At 37.3% G+C, this 18983-nt stretch overlaps 1 protein-coding gene across 9 annotated transcripts in view; it reads right to left on the reverse strand.

Moving 5' to 3' along the window:
- Positions 1-18983, reverse strand: part of FRYL (FRY like transcription coactivator) — a 252923-nt gene that overhangs the window by 34270 nt on the left and 199670 nt on the right. For 7 of the 9 annotated variants that reach the window (XM_043448225.1, XM_043448226.1, XM_043448227.1 and 4 more), the window contains 13 exons: positions 18391-18475; positions 17772-17884; positions 16625-16775; positions 15852-15955; positions 14114-14299; positions 12633-12837; positions 11305-11426; positions 10073-10263; positions 8672-8766; positions 6930-7537; positions 6538-6635; positions 2458-2628; positions 178-318 (listed from right to left, as the gene is read on the reverse strand). In XM_043448225.1, coding sequence (XP_043304160.1) covers positions 178-318; positions 2458-2628; positions 6538-6635; positions 6930-7537; positions 8672-8766; positions 10073-10263; positions 11305-11426; positions 12633-12837; positions 14114-14299; positions 15852-15955; positions 16625-16775; positions 17772-17884; positions 18391-18475 — 2270 coding nt within the window. The remainder of the gene's footprint in view (positions 1-177; positions 319-2457; positions 2629-6537; positions 6636-6929; positions 7538-8671; positions 8767-10072; positions 10264-11304; positions 11427-12632; positions 12838-14113; positions 14300-15851; positions 15956-16624; positions 16776-17771; positions 17885-18390; positions 18476-18983) is intronic. The other 2 variants (XM_043448228.1, XM_043448221.1) reach the window with 1 other exon arrangement.

The following is an 18983-nucleotide window of genomic DNA, read 5'->3' on the forward strand; positions in this document are numbered from 1 at the left end:
GCTTTATGTCATTCACACTGAGAACATTTTTCCATCTCATAAATATTCCTGAAAACACGATTTATAAATTAACCACTTCCCCTGCTCTTAAGACATTTAAGGTGTTTCCAATTTTTTATGATTATATATTGTTTTTGAGATGATCACTTTCTATACGTAAGATTTGTAGCTACTCACCTGTACATATTTGCCAATGATCTTTATGATCTCCAGATTAAACTGCTTTACTGGGGCAGCAGAGAGGTCAATGTGACTCAGAAGACTGTAAATGATCTGTAGTAATGACTGCTGCATACTAGACAGTCCTTTTTCTAGCAGCTAAAAGTAAAATTAAAAATATACTTTAATCAGGTTCAAGAAAATTCCATTGTATTTACATTACTGATGTTGAAAACCACAGTACAGTTAACCTAAGAGTTTATGGCCAGATTATCAGAAATCCAGAGAATAACGAAGGTAAAAGGTAATGTCTCTTATTGTTACTTGTCCTTGCTTCAGAAGGAGAATTAGGTAGATTGTTTTTTCTTAACCTTAGTTAAGAAAAAAAAAAGTTTTACTTTCATACCCTTAACTAATTTAATTGAACACCATTTATTTTAAAACTGCTCTATCACCATTACCAAAGAATAACTAACTACTCCCAAGCCATTCCCACCAGCCGATGACTACCCATGTTATCTTGGACAAGTTTCTTAACCTCTCTGAGCCTTGATTTTTGAAAATAAAAAGTGATACCACTTTCCTATTAGGGTCTGTGGGACAATTAAATTATATCTGTGTAATTTTAAATACATGTAAATAATTTTAGTACTGTTGTTAGTGATAATCTGAGAATCATTAATAATCATAGAACAAGGATAACTTATACTAATAAGAGTAACATTTGGGGCAAAGCATTCTCTTTACAGACTGGAAATATATTGCCCACATGTGGTACCCAAGAGGCTATACTGTGCCAGTGTCAGACCTTAGAACCCCACGGGTCAGTCTTCAGGGAGAGCTAGTGTTACTCTGTGATGATGTGCTCAGCTGTGGCCGACTCTTTGCGACCTCACGGACTGTAGCCCACCAGGTTCCTCTGTCCATGGAATTCTCCAGGCAAGAATACTGGAGTGGGTGGCCATTTCCTTCTCCAAGTGTTACTTTAGTGTTGGGCTTTATGGTGGCACAAAAGGGAAAGCTGGAATAAGGCACTCAAATTCCAAGGAGCTTAGGTCTTAGGTCTGGCTTTACGTTGGCTCTTGTCCTAAAGGTACAGGGACAAGATAAACCTAGTGATGCACGTTCATTCATGTCAAGAAGCTCTCAGGCAGACAGCTCACGCTGTCGGCTCACTTAAATATAAAGGTGATGGGAGTAAATCTATCAAAACTAACACCTTAAAAACTCACACTATCGCGAGCACCTTATGATGGGCACCATCAATGACTTGGATAAGTTAAACAGTGCTGTGAGCAACACTTAAACGCTTATTGAGTTACAAATAATTTAAGCCTCTTGGTGTGTTAGGTTTAATCTCTAGAGGTCAACTTTCTAAAAAGGAAGATACCACTCTACTGCAAGCTGACAAACATTTTTAGTGACTAGGAACTTCTTCCTTTTGAAGGTCTCCGGTATTCTCTACTTAGTAACTTACTTTCCTAGGCATGGAGTTATTTCTTCAACAAATAAATACAGTTGACCCTTGAATAATATGGGTTTGAACTGTGTGGGTCTGTTTATATGTGGATTTTTTTCAGTACCACAGCAGTACATGATTCACAGTTGGTTGAGTCACGGATATAGAGGGCTGACTGTAAGATATATTTGAATTTGACTGTATGGAGAGTTAACACCCTTATTCCAGCATTGTGCAAGGTCAACTATGTTAACTTTTTATGCTGTTCTAGGACTAGTTTTAAATCCTATTTACTGCTCCCCCCATCATATTTTAGATTAGCAGGTAAACATATCAACAGAATAAATACTTGCCCAGCAGAAATGGCTTTACATGCTATACTATTATTCTAGAAAGAATTTCAAAGCCAAGAGCAAATTTATAGAAACAAAAAATGACAACCATTTCCTAGGATTAAGACCATTGAAAAAAACCCATTTTCCATTTTAAATAAAGGTGAGGTTTATATTATTTTGAGTTTTGTGTTAAAGACAGTGAATGCAGAAATACATCCAAAAACCCATTTTCCACTTTAAATGAAGTTTACATTATTTTCAGTTTATACCACTTAAGGACAGTGAATGAAGAAGTAAACATTGAAATGGAAAAACAAACAAACAAACAACTCATTTGTACATGAACAATATTACCTATATATTTTTTCCTCTTAAAAAAGATGTTACCTCTATTCATTCTTAAATAAAATTTGAAAATTAGTATTAGTGCTGCTCTAGAAATAAATACTCTTGAAAATTCTGTCACAGAGCAGTTGGAAGATCCTTTTATGGGGGTAAATTTACCTCTGCAAGGTAAGTCACAAGACTAAACGTAGTATCTGAGAAGGAGTCATGCAGGTATCTACATACTACATTGATCCAGTTAGAACAGTCTCTGGAGTATGCGTGCGTACTGTACAGGCTCATCATGTGAGCCAAGTTGACAAGCGTTGGGCATTTTTCTTCTGCACAAACCTAAAAAAACAACAAAAAAAATTTCATTTACTTAATGACATTAAACATAATTTTATATTCAGTGTATTCATAATTTAGATATACATGTTGAAGCATTAACGCATTTTCTCTCAATACAGTAGAGAAGTTAAACAGAAAAGGAGAATGCACAGGGCATCCTTGAGGGAATGATTTTTAGATACTATGGAAAGATGGTTAATATGTCAAGCACTTCCATGAGTGTTAAGTACACAGCTTTCTTTTCAGTCCAGTGTTCTAGAAAAATGTCTTTGGTAAAAACCTAAACGTTTCTGTAAATCCTACGTATCATTCTGTAAAAAGAGTTTTGTCTTATAAAATCCATATAAGGTTCAGAGTACAAGAAACTAAATAGGCAGACTCAACCAGGACACCCTCAGGGAGGTTCAGAGTTGCTGTGCCAACGAAGAAACGCTTTAGTCTCAAGGTGGCTAGGGAATCACACCAAAGCAGTCAGCTGCAGAAGCCTCAACATATGATACAGTAAAAGGACTTCACTGGAGGGCTGATAAAACGCTTGAGCACTGCATCTCCAAAGTTCAGGGAATCAGCTAAGGCCCTAAGGTCCTTGGCCAGTCATTTACAGGCTGGTACAGAGTATACTGACTTTCTTAGCGTTTGCTTGATATGGTGCTACAGTATCTGAAGCAACCAATGTTTGGGAGAATGGGCCAAATGCACCTTCTCTGTTCCCCGAGTCACTGATGAGGATTTTCCTCAACCTCCTCCAAGGATAACTGAACAGTGAAGAACTGGAAAAGGGCCATGTTAGCCTCAGCTATCGAGAAAGGACAGCCGTGATGAGTTCTTTTAGTTCTCCTTTTTTTCATTTTCCTCCCTTATTCTTCCATCTTATTTTCACAAAGTGCCTAGAGCATTTGATAAAACAAGAGTATTACCTTTTAAAATACATATAAACTTTCAACTTTCAGATGACTATAACTGACTTTTACGTTTATTCATCATGCAGACAATATCACTGGATAAGCCCAAGATATGCAGGCGTGTAAGACTCTAGAAACCTAACATGGTACCCTGGAAGTTATTTTATAAAATCATTCAAAGCAGCTGTTTTCACGCATCAGCCTTTTACTCATTTTATGAGACACCAGGAAGAAAAAAGAAAAAGTTGGTTGATATTTCAAAATACTTGTATTTCACTTATATTTCAAGATATAATTATTTGTATTTCAAAATACAGTAATTTTTCACACTATTTTATAAAACCATATAACTTTACAATTTCACAATCTGTTACTCTTCAGCAAAAATTTTTATAATTTGAGGTGAATTCTTTAATCTTAGCTTGAAGAATGACATTCTGATAGAATTCCTATCTTCTTAAAGAATATTTTTTTGAAAGAATGACTTTTTTAAACCCTAGTTTTTGAAAAGGAAGACATTCTTTGGAATATAGGCTGTGCAATTTTATAGTAAAGCAAGACTAGCTTAATTTTGGAATTTTGGAATTACCAGGTTAAATTATGAGCCACAAAGAGTTTTATAACAAAACTTTTTTAGCATGCTATTTTGCCATAATGAATAGCTAAAAAGGACAATATTTGTTCCAAGTATTGCCTCATTTTGAAATGCTGTGCTCCCCACAGGCACAAAGAGCAGCAGCAGTGATATTTGCATAATGAGGAAGCACATAATGGCAGAAAATCACTCTCAACAGTTGACGTGAGAGAATAATTAAGGAATCAATTTAGTCCACATCCTGCAGGTTGCTGAAAGCCCACAGAGGGAACCTTTGTGTGCCACTCAACAGGAAGAAAACAGACTTCACAGCAGTTTATGACTCACAGAAAGCCATATATTTGATTTCTTAAAAACAAAAGATATTTGGGACATTCCTGTGCTTTGCCTCGGTCATGACAGCACAGGCTTGCAGCTTAAGCGGCTTCCATGGTCTTCTGGGCGCACTGTGCTTCTCACCCGCCCCAGCCCCAAGCAAGCTCCTCATCACACCTCAGCTGCCAATCTCAAATGTTTCCACTTCCCTTGTCAGGGAATGTACGCTTCTTATTTTCTTAAAATGCCCAAATAAGCCAATATTTTTTTCCTTATATTTTCTTTCTTAGTCCTCATGTAGGGAAAAAAAAAAACCCTCTGTTTACATTTTCCTAATGGTATGTTATCAGAATATTAAAATGAAAGTCATTTTAATAAAATTTTAAAATCACTTTTAGACCTCATTAATGCAGATACACATTGGGTTTTTTAGTGCAAACCATCATTTTCACAACTAAGATGTATTTTCATTAACTATAATGATGGCTTTTCTTTTTAAACACATGCTTTTTAAAATGGTTAAGAATTTCTCCACATCTATTTAGAAATTTAAATAGGGATAGATTCAACAGCATATTTTATTAAATATTTTTGTCATTCATTAAATATTATCCATCAAGATAATGAAAGTGTTCTTACTCTTGTAGCTGTGTATGTGATAACTGGGTTGGTAGTATCTTTTCACTCCATTGGTACCCAGAGATAAATCTGCACTTACCGACATTGAAATGTGGGCCAGGGAGAGGTGGGTGTTTGTTTAGCTTTCTAGAAGCTTGCTCTTTCCAGTTATTGATATACTACCTGCTACCTGAATCTCAGGTTTGAGAAAAGCTGCTTATATAAAAAGCTCTTCTAGAGAATTTTATGTGCTTGTTCCCTTATGTTGCAGACTCCTCTGATTTTTCCCCAGTGATTTAACCAGGTTATTTTACTTATATTACTATTGAGTCACTTCCTCAGTTCACCTAATTTCCTGTTGTATATATATACTACTTGTAAATTTATATGACTCCTTCTTGTAACTGCTTGTATTTTCAGCTTGAAAAGTCTTTTTTCCAAGACTCAATGTGACAAAATAAATACATAAAATCAGTTCAGAATTAAGTTTAAGCAGAAGGCAAAGTAGTTGTGATTTCTTTCTTGTTCTTAAGAGAAAATTACTAAGTATATAAAATTCAAAATAATTTTCTTTTACAATTTGATTGACCTATAAAACTTTTTATACAAAGTTTGTTATTTAAAAATAGCTACATACTTGTTTAAGAAATGTATGATGGGAGGGAAAGAGTCAAATAAGGAAAGAAAAAAGAATGAAGGGAGCAGAGAGAAGATGAAGAGAATGTTAAAAGGCAAACAAAAAGAGAGAACTTTCAGAATCAAAAAATATATTATGCCCTCTTCTTCCTCAGGGACTCTGCACATGTGATTCCTCCTGCTTGGAAAATTTCTGCCCTCTGCCCTGCTTCTGTTTCTCATCCAGGGATCTTATTTTGGTCATTCCTATTCAACCTTCAAAGTCAGCTTAGATATGACTTCCTCGAGGCAGATTTTGGTTTATGTGTCCCTAGAATATTTGCGTGGAGAATCCCACAGACAGAGGAGCCTGGCGGGCTACAGTCCACAGGGTCACAATGAGTTGGACACCACTGAGTGGTTAACAGTTTCACTTTCATTGCAAAGTCACCAGATTCTAGGTGATCACCCCCCGAACTCTAGGCCCCATGGGGCTAAAGGTTCTATCTACTTTGATAATCACTGTATTTCAGCACCTGATCCAGTGCTCAGTACATATCTAGTAGTGAATAAATGAATGACTTGGAAACTGGCAGGTAGAGGATAAAGTAGAGAAACGGAGCAGAAAGACTCAAGACTCAGAGGATAGTTACTCTAAACAAGTAATTTTATTCACTGTCATTTGAGCAATTGTAACTTACATTGTTACTATATTACTCCTTCATATATGCATAAAAATAAAAATTCAGATGCAAAATTCACATAGGAAGTGACAGTAAAAGGATTCTGAAGAGGCTCCCCCCTTAAGATAGACTCTGGAGAAATTTCCCTCCAGTGTTATCATTCAGCGTAACATTTGCTTACCTTTGCTATTCGACTCGCTGTTTCTTTGCAAAACTGGGTTGGGCTGTCAAAGTGCTGGATTAAGTGAGGCAGCAAGCAAAGGATGTTAAGAGGAAAGCCTATGAAAAGAAAGCAGAGAGTGACGGGGTTACCGCGCGCGCCGCAGACGGGAGCTTTCCCGCAGATGCTCCCACCGGCGCGGAGGCCGCACTCTCTCTCCTGGGGTGCCTCAGCTTCTAAAAAAGGTGTGTGGTCGTTTTTCTGCTTTTACCAGAAAATTTATGCTACCTCACATATTAAGAAAACTCTGTGGAAAAGCAGAAATCAGTCGACTTCAAAACAAATGATTAGTTTACATTTCACTACATTAAAAAAGCAACAACAAAAAGTTGGTGCAATTCTATTCACATCACCTGACAACTGGGAAGGATCCACCAACGTGTGTTTGGAGACAGAAATGAGTTTACTCAGGAGGTGCACTGTCATTTCCTGCGTGGACACGGAGGTAAAACCCTTAAGGAAGAGCTGTTGAAGGCCTGGGAAGTTATTCCACTTCAGTTTGCTCTGTACGTTTTCAATCTTCTCTCGACTCTCTGATTTATCCAAAGGCAGGTGGATCAGCAGTTTGTTGAGAAGCCTGAGAGCCAGGAGGTATTCATATTCATAATCCGATTCTAACAAAGAGGCTGCTATCCAAAAAATGGTGGCCATCAAGTTGGCGGGCTCAGTAGTGGGCTGCACATCGTACACTGCTTTCTCTCTCAGGGAGGAAAGGCTTCGAGTCCTCGCTAAGCTACTGCTGTGGTTGATCCGTCCATCCATTATATCCAGTGTGTTACTCCGCCGCCGGTCACCTCTTCGGTCACCAATTAAACTTAACCTCAGAGAGTTACTTCTTGTGTTACTGTTGTATCCCAAATAACTGCTACTACTAATGGGGCTTGTGCTTAGATTGAGTTGTCCAGTGCTTTTCCTGTTAGCTGCAAACTTGTTTCCCATTATAGGGTCATGGTATGAGGTTCTTGAAAGAAAAAAAGGAAAGAAAAAAGATGAATCCATGCACAACTGCTTCTTTTGCTACATTAACTGTACTCTTAAAACAACTGAAAAACAGTAACTGTTTCCAGGAAAAATCATTTTTAAAGTATATCTAACTTAATACCTGAAACTAACACAACTGTAAATCAACTCTACTCCAATAAAATTAAAATATTAAAAAAAATTAAAAGCATATCTGACTTTGCTGACACCAATTTCAGTTCTTTCCTCTCTATTAATAAAAAAATATACAACAGTTGTCTTTTCTACTGTGACTGATTATATCCCGAGTTGGATGAGGTTTGATTTGAAGTGAAAATGCTGCTATAGTTACTGCTGATAATTTTCAGGTCTGGGATTTGGTGAACATTATATCCAAAGCCCAGGCCTCGTTTGTTTCATCTTCACACTCAACAGTCCTGATGTCCCTATTTCTGTCAATTCACACTCCAAAAGAACCAAGCTCAAAAATTTAATTTTGATTTCTCCTTCTCCCTCACATCTAGTTATCATTGATTAAGTACAGAATATTTTCTACATGTGCCAGTGGTATGCAAAATGCTAGGAATATTGAAGTCCATGAAAATTACAGCCTGCTAGTTGCTGTTATTAAAAATATTAAGAGAATACTGTGAGACTCCAAAGGATAGAATGCTTAACACTCCCCTGGTCGCAGTTAGAAATGCTTAACTAGGAGAGGGTACTGAGATGGGACTTGAAGGATAAATCAATTTGGGATTTACAAAGGGAAGAAAGTTTGAAGAGAGGCTTGTCCAGGGAGGAGGACCAATAGGTGGAAAGTGTGAGTCCTAAGGAGCCTGACCTGCTGGGGGGACAATGGGTTGTTGAGTGTGCTGGGAACAGAGCCTGTTACTGGGGCTGAAGCCTAGAAGCACAGCATGAAGGTCTCTGGCCAGATGAAAGGAACAGTATTGCCACTTGCTAGCCCTGTGGCCGTTCTCCCATCCTCACTAAGGCTCATTTCCCCACTGGCAATTCATCTGAATTTGGGGGTATTCCTCTCACTACCAATGTTAGAACAATATAATATTGTGCCTATTTAGCTACTGAAGTTCTGTATACAAATCCACCGGTTGCCTGGTTTATCAATTCTTACTGAGAAAGGGCAGAAAGAAGATCATAATGCTTCATGGTTTCAGCTAAAGTATCAATTGCAGATTCCAACGTGAGAAGCAGCTCAATCACAAATCCCTAGAAAAAAGGGGCAGATTTTAATTAATTATGCTCTGAAAGAAAAAACTATAATGCACATCCTGATGAGATTTTAAAACAGAACAAGTTCCACATTAATATTACAAAATAATTAAACTCTTGAGCAACATGATCTTGTGGATGGATGAAAACGTAGCAAATTAATGTTGTACATTGATTATAATGGCAACACAACCCACCCAAAATTGCTGGGGCCAGAAATCTAGGAGACATCCTTTTTTCTTTCTCTCACATCTAAACTGAATCCATCAGCAAGTCTTGAAAATACGACTTTAAAAATACATCCTGTACCTGACTTCTCTCCTTCCATGGCTTCCTTTAACCCAGCTATCGCCGCTCTGGCCTGGGCTCTTACAAACAGCCTCTTAACTGGCCTCTTTTACCTTTCTAAGGATGCCACAAAGCCACCCCCAGAGTGAATTTTTAAAAAAACAAATCACATCCATCATTCTCCTTTTAAAACTATGTGTAGTTTCCCATCGATTCAGAGTAAAATCCCACCTCTCACCAGAACCTCCCCAGGCCTCATGTGATCTGGGCCTGCTGGAGTCCCCAACCCCATGCACTGTAGCACTCTGGATCGTTTGCTTTTCCTCTGAAGAGCCTATTGCTTCTGCCTCAGGGCCTTTGCACTTGTCCTATTTCCCTCTGCTCTCTGTCCCAGATGATCACAGGGCTCGCTTACTCATTTACACATGTGTTCAAAACTCATCTTCTAGGTGATTATATACAAAAAACCCCTCTCCCCTTATCATTGCTTAAACTGTCACCCTACCTTATTATTTTCACAGCATTCATCATTAAGTAAAGTTGTTTTATACATTATTGGTGGATTAAAAGGTTTGTTTCCCCAGTGAAATGTGAGCTCCATGCTAAGAACTCTGTGGTGTCCACTACTGTATCTTCAGTATCTAAAACAGCATTAATAACATCATGGGTCTGTACAGACCTATGTTAAGTTCCCTATTGCAGTATTTCATGTAATTTATCTTAAAAAATGAAATTCGGTGTTTTGCTTTACATCTAACTTTAAATTCCTCTTTTACCTTGTAGTCATCACAGAATAATATCCAGGTATGTATGTATAAAGCTGTTTTTATAAGCACCACCTAATTCAATTTGTATGTTATTAAACATAAATTGTCTAACTTTGTTTTTAATTCTCTGCTTCTTAGCATCTGACATCAATAATTCTCTATGACATTAACTTGCTCTACCTGCCATGATTTATGTTTGGAAACAGGTCCCACTGCTCAACATCTGCTGAAAAAAGTGAAAGAACTACCTGGGCATCTTCTCCTGGATCCCCTACAGTTTCTACAAGCCTGGAGAGAACATCAGAAAGCGTAGTTGCAGAGAGAGGCTGCTTTAGGGCCCTGAAAATCTGAAAGGATCTCCCAGCATAGTGTCGAGAAGAACAAGAAAGTGCTGTCTGCAGAGCGACCTCGCTAAGATGATGTTCCAAGTGAATTCCTTCTGTGAAAACAAAGGAAACGAGTAAGTGCTTCTTGTTTTTCAGGATATATATAGGGGTGATGATCATAAGCTAGGAACCATATTAAATTCAGTGCCAGCATAATACCTGGCAAACGGGGCATTAACATTTGCTAACATTTTCCAAGTCAATGCTTTTCCTTTTCATACAATTCTATTTGCACTTCAGATGACTCTTCATTATCATCTCCAGGGAAGTGATCCCTGAGAACAAGGTCTCTCAACGTCACCACTATTATGATTTTGGCAAAGTAACTGTTGTGAGGGCTGTCCTGCGCTGTGCAGTTGTTGTAATGGCGTCTCCAGCCTCTTGACAACTTGACACCAGTAGCAACTAATCACTGACTTCCCGCCCCCTAACTGCAATAAAAATGTCTCCAGACATTGCAATATGTCCCAAGAAGAATCACCCCTAGCTAAGAACCACCATTTTAGACACGTTTTACTCTAATTTTCAGGATGTGTTCAATTTTAGATCACAGAAGCCCAAACCAGTACAGTCTGTCATCTCTATCAATGTTCCTTCAAAATAATTGTTTCCTGATGAACAATCGTGTTATAATTTTATCATACTATCATATGTCAAACAAAGAACATCAAAGTGGCATTCTTTTTTCAAAGATCTATTTTGGTATATACCACTTTTAAAGTCTTTGTTGAATTTGTTACAGTATTGCTTCTGTTTTTATGCTTTGGTTTTTTGGCCACTAGGCATGTGGAATATTAGCTCCCTGACCAGGGATCAAACCCACATCTCCAGCATTGGAAGGCAAAGTCTTAATCACTGGACCATCAGGAAAGTCCCAAAAGTAGCAGTCTTATTTTCAAGTAGAAATTGTTCTTCAACCAAAACAAATCTGTTTTCACTAATAAGTTAAAAAAGAAAACCTATCTATGACTTTTGAATTTAGACATGTCAACTGTCAATTTTTTGCTGAACATCATCAGAAGTTTTGGCATCACAGTAAAAGTACTTGAAAGTACTTGAAAAAAATATTGTCTGAAACATTTATTAAAAGATACCTGAGCTTGACTGCTTAAAAACAGAAATCACATGTTTCAAAAATGTAGTCAACTGCTCAGCACTCTTTATGCTAGGATTCTTGGCAGAAACATCCTCATGGTTCCAAAGGGGCCCTCTTTTTCTGAAAACAGAGAACAGATATGATTCCCTTGGTTTTTAATTTGATATTAAGTTTTATTCACACTCACTTAAAATGTGCTTTTGCAGTTAGAAAGGATAGTAGTTGAGTAAATCAAACAGCATGTCATACAGTCTACTGCTAGGTTTATATACTACCTGGATTTGCAATGATCTAGAGCAAGTAGCGGAAGATCCAAGTTACATATAATTTCAAAATGTCCCATCGTTACAGTCAAATGCTCTCAGAGGTAGTAGGAAAAGATGGCAAGTTTTGCCAAGTGAGAAGAGTACTGGTTACTGCTTAGATATTAAAGGTCAAAATTTATAGAGGTGACACTTTACTTAGATTGTAAGGCAAAGAAAATAATTTATAAGTTAAAACTACAGGAAAAGTTTAGGACAGAATAATGTCCTTCAATTCTTTCTTTAAAATATCTGTGCATTTACCAGCTTGATTATTCAGGTTTCAGCCCCTTATTACCACAGGCCAAGGTGCCCTGAAAAAAAAAATGTGGTCACACTGCCTCTAGTCCCTGACACCTCTAATTCATCAAGTACTCTGCTATGAGACTGATTTTCTCAACATATTTATTTAATTGGGCCCTCCTCCACACTCCTCATTCTAGCTCAAAGATTTTCGATAATGTCTCCTTTCTTGAAAGACCTCTGGCCTAGGCTTCATGGTTCTGGTTCTCCAGTTTGAATTCTCCCAAGCTTTCTTATCTAGGAGCCGCTCAACACTGCATTCAAGCTGGATTACTCACCAGCCTGAGTGAGTGAGTAACAGGTATACCTTGTTTTCTCACATCTGTGGTCTTGCTCTTGCTGTGGTATGCTAGCCCCTTCCTCCCCATCTATGTTTCTTCTTTACTTAGAGTGTTTTGCAAAGAGTGGACCATAAGTAAATATTTGATGACTGACTGGTAATGCAGCTAATGAGGGCAGAATATACATTCAGACAATACTGCACTCTCTTTGGGTACTTAGTATTCAGACATGATTAAGGCCCTTCCTCATATATAATCTTGTGTGAGCAAAAGAAGAAAGTCTGGTTGCATCAAATTTTCTAAATATTGCACAAGACAAACCTGTCTTTTCCAAATCAATGACACTTTGGAAAACAAAAATAGGGTTCACTGAAGCTGACAAATGAAACAACGACTTAACAGAGGTTTATGGCTGGAATGGGAAGAGCTGCAAATGTTACCTTGAGGTAATGAATTCCATGAGGGTTTTGACTTTTCCATCCTGCTCTACTGAGATGTCAACCTCGTTGAGGACAGTGGTGTGCAGGTGGGAAATGGCAGCGCTGTTATTTCCTAAGCTGATACTAGAGGAGGTAGAACTTGAGCTGAGCCCTGAGTCGGTCATGGGGGAGGGCTGGTAATCAGGTATAAAATCACTGACACCTGCTGAAAGAGACCATGGGTGTGAATACCCACACGTGAAACCATCTCCCACAATATATAAAGATGAAGCTATGAGCCCTTACAGATTATGCTGGAGCCGCACAAGCACCAGAGGACATCAAGTGAGTTTTTGAGCAAACACTGCTTTCAGAGCCTCTTATTGAAACTTAATGGTTTGGATTTACTATGCTATCCTATGCTGCCATCTGCTGAACAGTGTTGGAACTGGAAGTTTCCTGATACTTTGGCATATTTCCTCAACATGTGTTAAGGAAATAATTTCTACAGTGTTAGCTGATTTTTAATTTCTTACGTTAAGGGTTCCATACTTTCTGCTTCACTTTACTTAAATAAAGACAATTTTAAAGTCTGTTTGTAATATTTATATTATGCCAATTATTAAATAATTCTAAAGGTTATCACTAATGCCCATATTTATAAAATGGCAAAAGGAGCCTTAAAAACAAACAACAAATACAAACTATGGAATTCTGAATAGAAATGCTTAACTTAAAAAAGGCAGTAAACTTTATTCCATTCATCTTTTAATCATAGTTTAAAAAGGCGACTAAGTTTACTAACAATTGTTTTCTCACTAACTACAGGGTTTTGGGTAAACAACAGGGCTTCCAGTAAGTAACTTTAAAAGGTATTAACCCTGTATCTGACATTATATGATTAGGAAAAAAGTAATCTTATTTCAATTTTTAAACCCAATTATTTTCTGGGTCATTTATTATAAACCTGATGATACTGATGAATGAAATAAATAAGTTAGGGCTATTAGGGAAAAAGAAAATACAATTTGAAAAGTAAAACAAATTCACATCAACAGTGAAATAAATTCTACAGTAAAGTCTCATTAATTTGGACCTCACTACTTAAAAATATATAATTTGGAACTTACTAGACTTCAAGCTGTATAACATTTTAAATGCAATTAATATAACTGAATGAATAAAAAAATTTAAATGTCTTCCTTCGTCAGTTTTTCAGCTCTTGAGAGTAGGAGGAATCTAATACAAGTTCACCATTTTTTTCATAACCAGTGCTCAAATTAAGCCACTCAACATTTTTATGACAAAGACCCTTAAAGGTAATAGAGATTCAAATACTCCCAGTTTAATTCCTTCTTTTATGAATTAATAATGTCACTGGTACCTAAAATAATAAAACTATATTAAAAAGTACTCTCTAGTATCTCAACTTCAGTTGACTTTCTCTAATGCAAGATTAACAAAGTACGGTTCTATTTTCAAACTACTTTTAAAGCAAATACCTGTGAAAGTATAATCTAAGTGTGCAATCTGTTTGACGGTAAGCACCCTGGGCTCGTTAAACTCCTTGTTCCTGAGAAGGACAGAAGCAACAGTTCGGATGTTACTGCTGGATCCCATTACTATTAGCAAGTGCAGAAGCAGGCGTTTGCAATGTTCATACACCTCAGGGTGGCAGTGGTCAAACCCTAAAGAGAGGAGCAGACAGTTGTCATCAGGAAAGGGAAATGATGAGTAGCATTCTTGCTACCAAATGCGTATTTTAAAAAGAAAAGCACAACTTAAATATTTTGTGAAAGATGACATACTACATCAAGTTTTATTATTGGCCTAGAGTTCGTTCACACTTTTACAATATCCTATGGTCCTACTGGACTAGGGTGAATCAAGGCAAGTTTCCAATGTGTTTTATGTCTGAAATTTAGTAATCTCTTAGAAACTATTACTCTGTTACTTAACACTAGATGGACATGAACTTCTAAAGGCAAGCATTTTTTGCGCCTGGAACAAAACAGAAAGTCAGTAGATGTTTGCTTACTGAAGGAAGGAAGTAATATATAATATGTGTACATATCAGGAAAATTTAGGACAAGATGGCTATTTTGACTTGCTTCAGGCAAACAATCTTACAAGCATGAAAAGTATTGCTGAGATGTGATGGATCCCACATGTTTGTCACAGAAGGCACAGTGGAGCTTTAACTGTAATAATTAGACTGTCTAGAATCTAATTATTTTGGGAAACAGTCAGTACCCATTTCAATTTTCCATTTACTCTAAAAGTTCACAGTCCTAAAGGTATATTAATTTTACTCTTGCTACTGTTACAGAATCTTTCCTGCTGGAAGGTGTGTGTATTTTTGTGTGCAGTGGGAGAGACTGTATGAAAGGAACAGGAATAGGTGTAACAGACCTGTCTGTGGTTAAAAGACAGGCTAGGAATAACACCCCTCTAGACCATGAGAATCCCAGTAAAAAGTGTCATGGAAACAACATACAAAAATAAGAACAGAAAAATGAAAAAAAAAAAAAAAAGAACAGAAATATGTAGAAACTTTCTTAAAACCATACCACTTTTCCCACTGAGGAAAACTATGAAGGTTCCCCAAAATACTAGAAATAGATCTACTATATGATCCAGCAATTCCACTCCTGGGGGGTATACATCCAAAGAAAACAAAAACACTAGGAACGATATATGCACCCCCGTGTTCACAGCAGCATTATTTACAACAGCCATTTAAAAGGAATGAAATAACGCCATTCGCAGCAACAGGGATGAACCTGGAGGGCATTACGCTTAGTGACAGAGGCCAGAGAGAAAAAGACAAGTGCTGTGTGTTATCACTTATATGTGAAATCTAAAAAATAAAACAGACTACTGAATACAGCAAAACAGAAGCTGACTAACTGACAGAAAGAACATACTAGTAATAGTGGGAAGAGATGGGGTGGGGAATTAAAAGAGACACAGCTACTGTGTATAAAGTAAGTAAGTTACACGGATATATCATACAGCACAGGGACTCTAGCTGATATTTTATAATAACTATAAATGCTGTAGAATCTATAAAAGTTTTAAATCATTATTTGTACATTATTTGAAACTCATATTTTAAATCAACTACACCTCAATAAAGATAAATGAATAAAATGCAACCTATAAAAAGCAAACATACCATATACTGCCTTTCAGTGATCACAGAAATACACAATGAAAGAAATACCAAATATTTATTACCTATAAAAATTGCATGAAGAAGAAGATGGAGGTAGCTTCCCCATTCCACCTTCACACTGTGATCAATGATGAGATCCGTCAAAAGGATCACGGCTATGTTACACCTATGACAAACAAGAGCCTTATTAATGTTCCACTAGAGCAAACCTAGAGAAAATCTTATGCAAATTACTCTAAGATTTAATACTGTATTTTATGGAAAAATACAATTTCTCAAGAAAAAAAAAAGAAGAAAAGAAATACAGCTGAGGAAACTGTTCAGTGATAGTTTTACACACAGCCTATCCGCTAAGGGCTCCTCCAAGTCAAGGGCCATGTTTTCTCCATCTTCAACCCTAAGACCTGGTGCACTGCTTGCCACATAGTCGGTGTTCGGTACATGTTTGGTACATTTATACATTTTGAAAGAATGCAGTCACTGTTCTACTGTGATTTTCGCTAAGCAGGAAATCAGCTTAACTCAAAATAAGAGTGCCTACCACTGTAAAATAGTATTTTTCAGATGTAATAACTGGGTCCCAGAAAGGTCAAGTAACTATGCCAGACACCCAGAAAAGCAGCAGCAGCAGAATTAGATTTAATACTATTCATTGTAGACAGTGAGAAGTCTGGGCTTTTAGATCGCTTAAAATCTAAATACACGTTGAGAATTTGTGGTAGTATCAAAGGAAAGAAGGTTGCTTGTGTTCCGTGTTGTCAGATAGCATAGAGACAGCTGAAAGTATTAAGCAGCGGGTTGGCTCGTATGAAATAGTAGTGACGCTGAGGTCCACCTGTGAAGAGGTAATCCAGGTGATGACGTTTCAGGCAAGTAATCCACCAGTGGCGACCAGCAGCCTCCAGCTGGTGGGAAGGGCAGTGGCTCTCCTTGATTACGCTCCATCACTTTCAGTCGCCAATTAGAATAAAGTGGCATTGAGTCACCTATCAAAATAAAATGATCTCATTGTCTACACCATCTATTTTCTGCCAACATAAGCAAACTCTAGAAAGACACCAACTACTTATAGCACTGGAAAGTGATAAAAAAGAAAATTTCCCACTATTTTGACAGATGTTTGCTAGGTAGACCTGGGTACCAATATTATCAGAGAGAGAAAAAGATATATCAATTCAAATTCCTTTATTTTAAATCAAAGCAAAACTACATGAGCACCTCATCATGATTTCACAACTGATTGATGTCCAAGCTATGAGACCACATTATAGATAAAGCTGCCTTGTGTCAAGGGCCTCTGGTAAGTTACTCAGTTCAGATTTCTGGAGATAGGGCCGATTTAACCCATCTTCAATGGAAATCTGCTCTACTGCAGTGGGGCCGCAGGGCACAGTAAAAAAGGCCGTCAGGACATGTGAGTTCTGTGTGACGTGGGTAAGTCACTTCACCTCTCTGGGCCTCAGTTCCACCGTGTGCAAAATGAGGAGAGCGGACCAGATCATCTTCAGGGTCCCTTGCGGTCTGAAGGCTTGTGCCTCCATTTCACCCTACCTTAGTGTTAAAATGAGACTCAGACAGAGTGCTCATTTCGCAACTGCAAGGGAGAATGTTCAATAAAACCTGAGTCCCACCAAAGATCAAACCTGTTCAAAACAGCAGCCTGTTGCCTATGTGTCTGTTCTGTGATTCTTTCTATGATGCTTCTTGAGAACCAATTCTTATGTTCCTTTTGATCAACCTACAGGGAACCTGTGCTTTTAAAATGTATTTCCCCCACTTAATGTTGCTTCTTAAAGTCAAGACATCTCAGATTATGTTGGAACACCACTAGTGGCAGTTAAATACTCTTCTTAAAAACAATTTACTGGAAGAATACTTAACATAATAATAATGTTAATAGTTAACATTACTATAATGATAGTACACCTGACCATCATAGTTATTAAAAACAGAAACAGAAAAACACATTTGGAATGTATTACTTTTTTCTTCTTCATAAGATCCTCCAGAGCTGCTACTGTATCGAGATTCTAGTCTGTGATGTTGACGATTTAAATGACTGTTTAGTCCACTGTAGATGTCTAGGTGCACATAGCTGTGGGAATGACCACTGAAGTTAGTCATAGTTCATGGCAAAACAGTATTTGTACTTGATGTTTCAACTTCTATGCTTAAAAAAACAACACAGCACACAAATTACTAACTAAAGTTTACTGTGATATATTTTAATTTCCACATTACAATTCAAAAGCTTAAGCTTTGAAGTCAGTTATTTCTGCCTGAAGTTTTTCTTAAACTGTTGTGATAATAATGTTCTGGTGAAACCTATTCCATATAAAACAGACAAGAGTAAAATATCCATTTAGAAAAGTTAAAAAAAAAGTAGCAACACAAAAAGTGACTCACCATACTCCACCTATTCATTGGTGCATATTAAAAAATCTAGCATGCAAGTGTCTTTAATGTGAAAAATTTCCAGCATGGAAATCTATTTCTTCACTAGAATATTAACACCATTCCAATGCAGAAATTATTGTTTATTCTGATGATAATCAGTATACGTCAAACTGAAAGAGTAATGAAGAACAGAGAAGTACTTACCTCTCTTCAATACTCTCTTTTATGGGCTTATTATCAGGATTGCCATCCGTGGGAGCAACCATTGTATTGCTACTAGAAGTAGTTCCTGTCATCAGAAATAAAACAGTATCAATGAATGTAACGCTTAGGACAGCTCAATAAGAACAAGAGATTTCATACTACAGATGTCAAAACTCCACTAAAATGAGACGAAAAGTGAAAGTTGCTCAGTCATGTCTGACTCTTCGCAACCCATGAACTATACAAGTCCATGGAATTCTCCAGGCCAGAATACTGGAGTGGGTAGCCTTTCCCTTCTCTAGGGGATCGTCCCAACCCAGGGATCGAACCCAGGTCTCCAGAATTGCAGGCAGATTCTTAACCAACTGAGCCATAAGGGAAGCCCAAATGAGACAAAGGTGATTTTTAAAAAGGAATGTACTCTTAAAGACCAACAGAGTAAAGAGTCAACAGCAACAAAGTTAGGGATGCTGGAAAACAAATGGACACGAAGTAATTAAATGTTAAAAGAGCTGAATCCAGAGCTGTTAGTGGAGGAAACAAGAAACCTCTGTATCTACATTGTTAAACCTCCAAGAGACTTAGGAATCAGT

This window comes from Cervus canadensis, chromosome 26, assembly GCF_019320065.1.
Source record: "Cervus canadensis isolate Bull #8, Minnesota chromosome 26, ASM1932006v1, whole genome shotgun sequence".
Classification (NCBI taxonomy): Eukaryota; Metazoa; Chordata; class Mammalia; order Artiodactyla; family Cervidae; genus Cervus; species Cervus canadensis.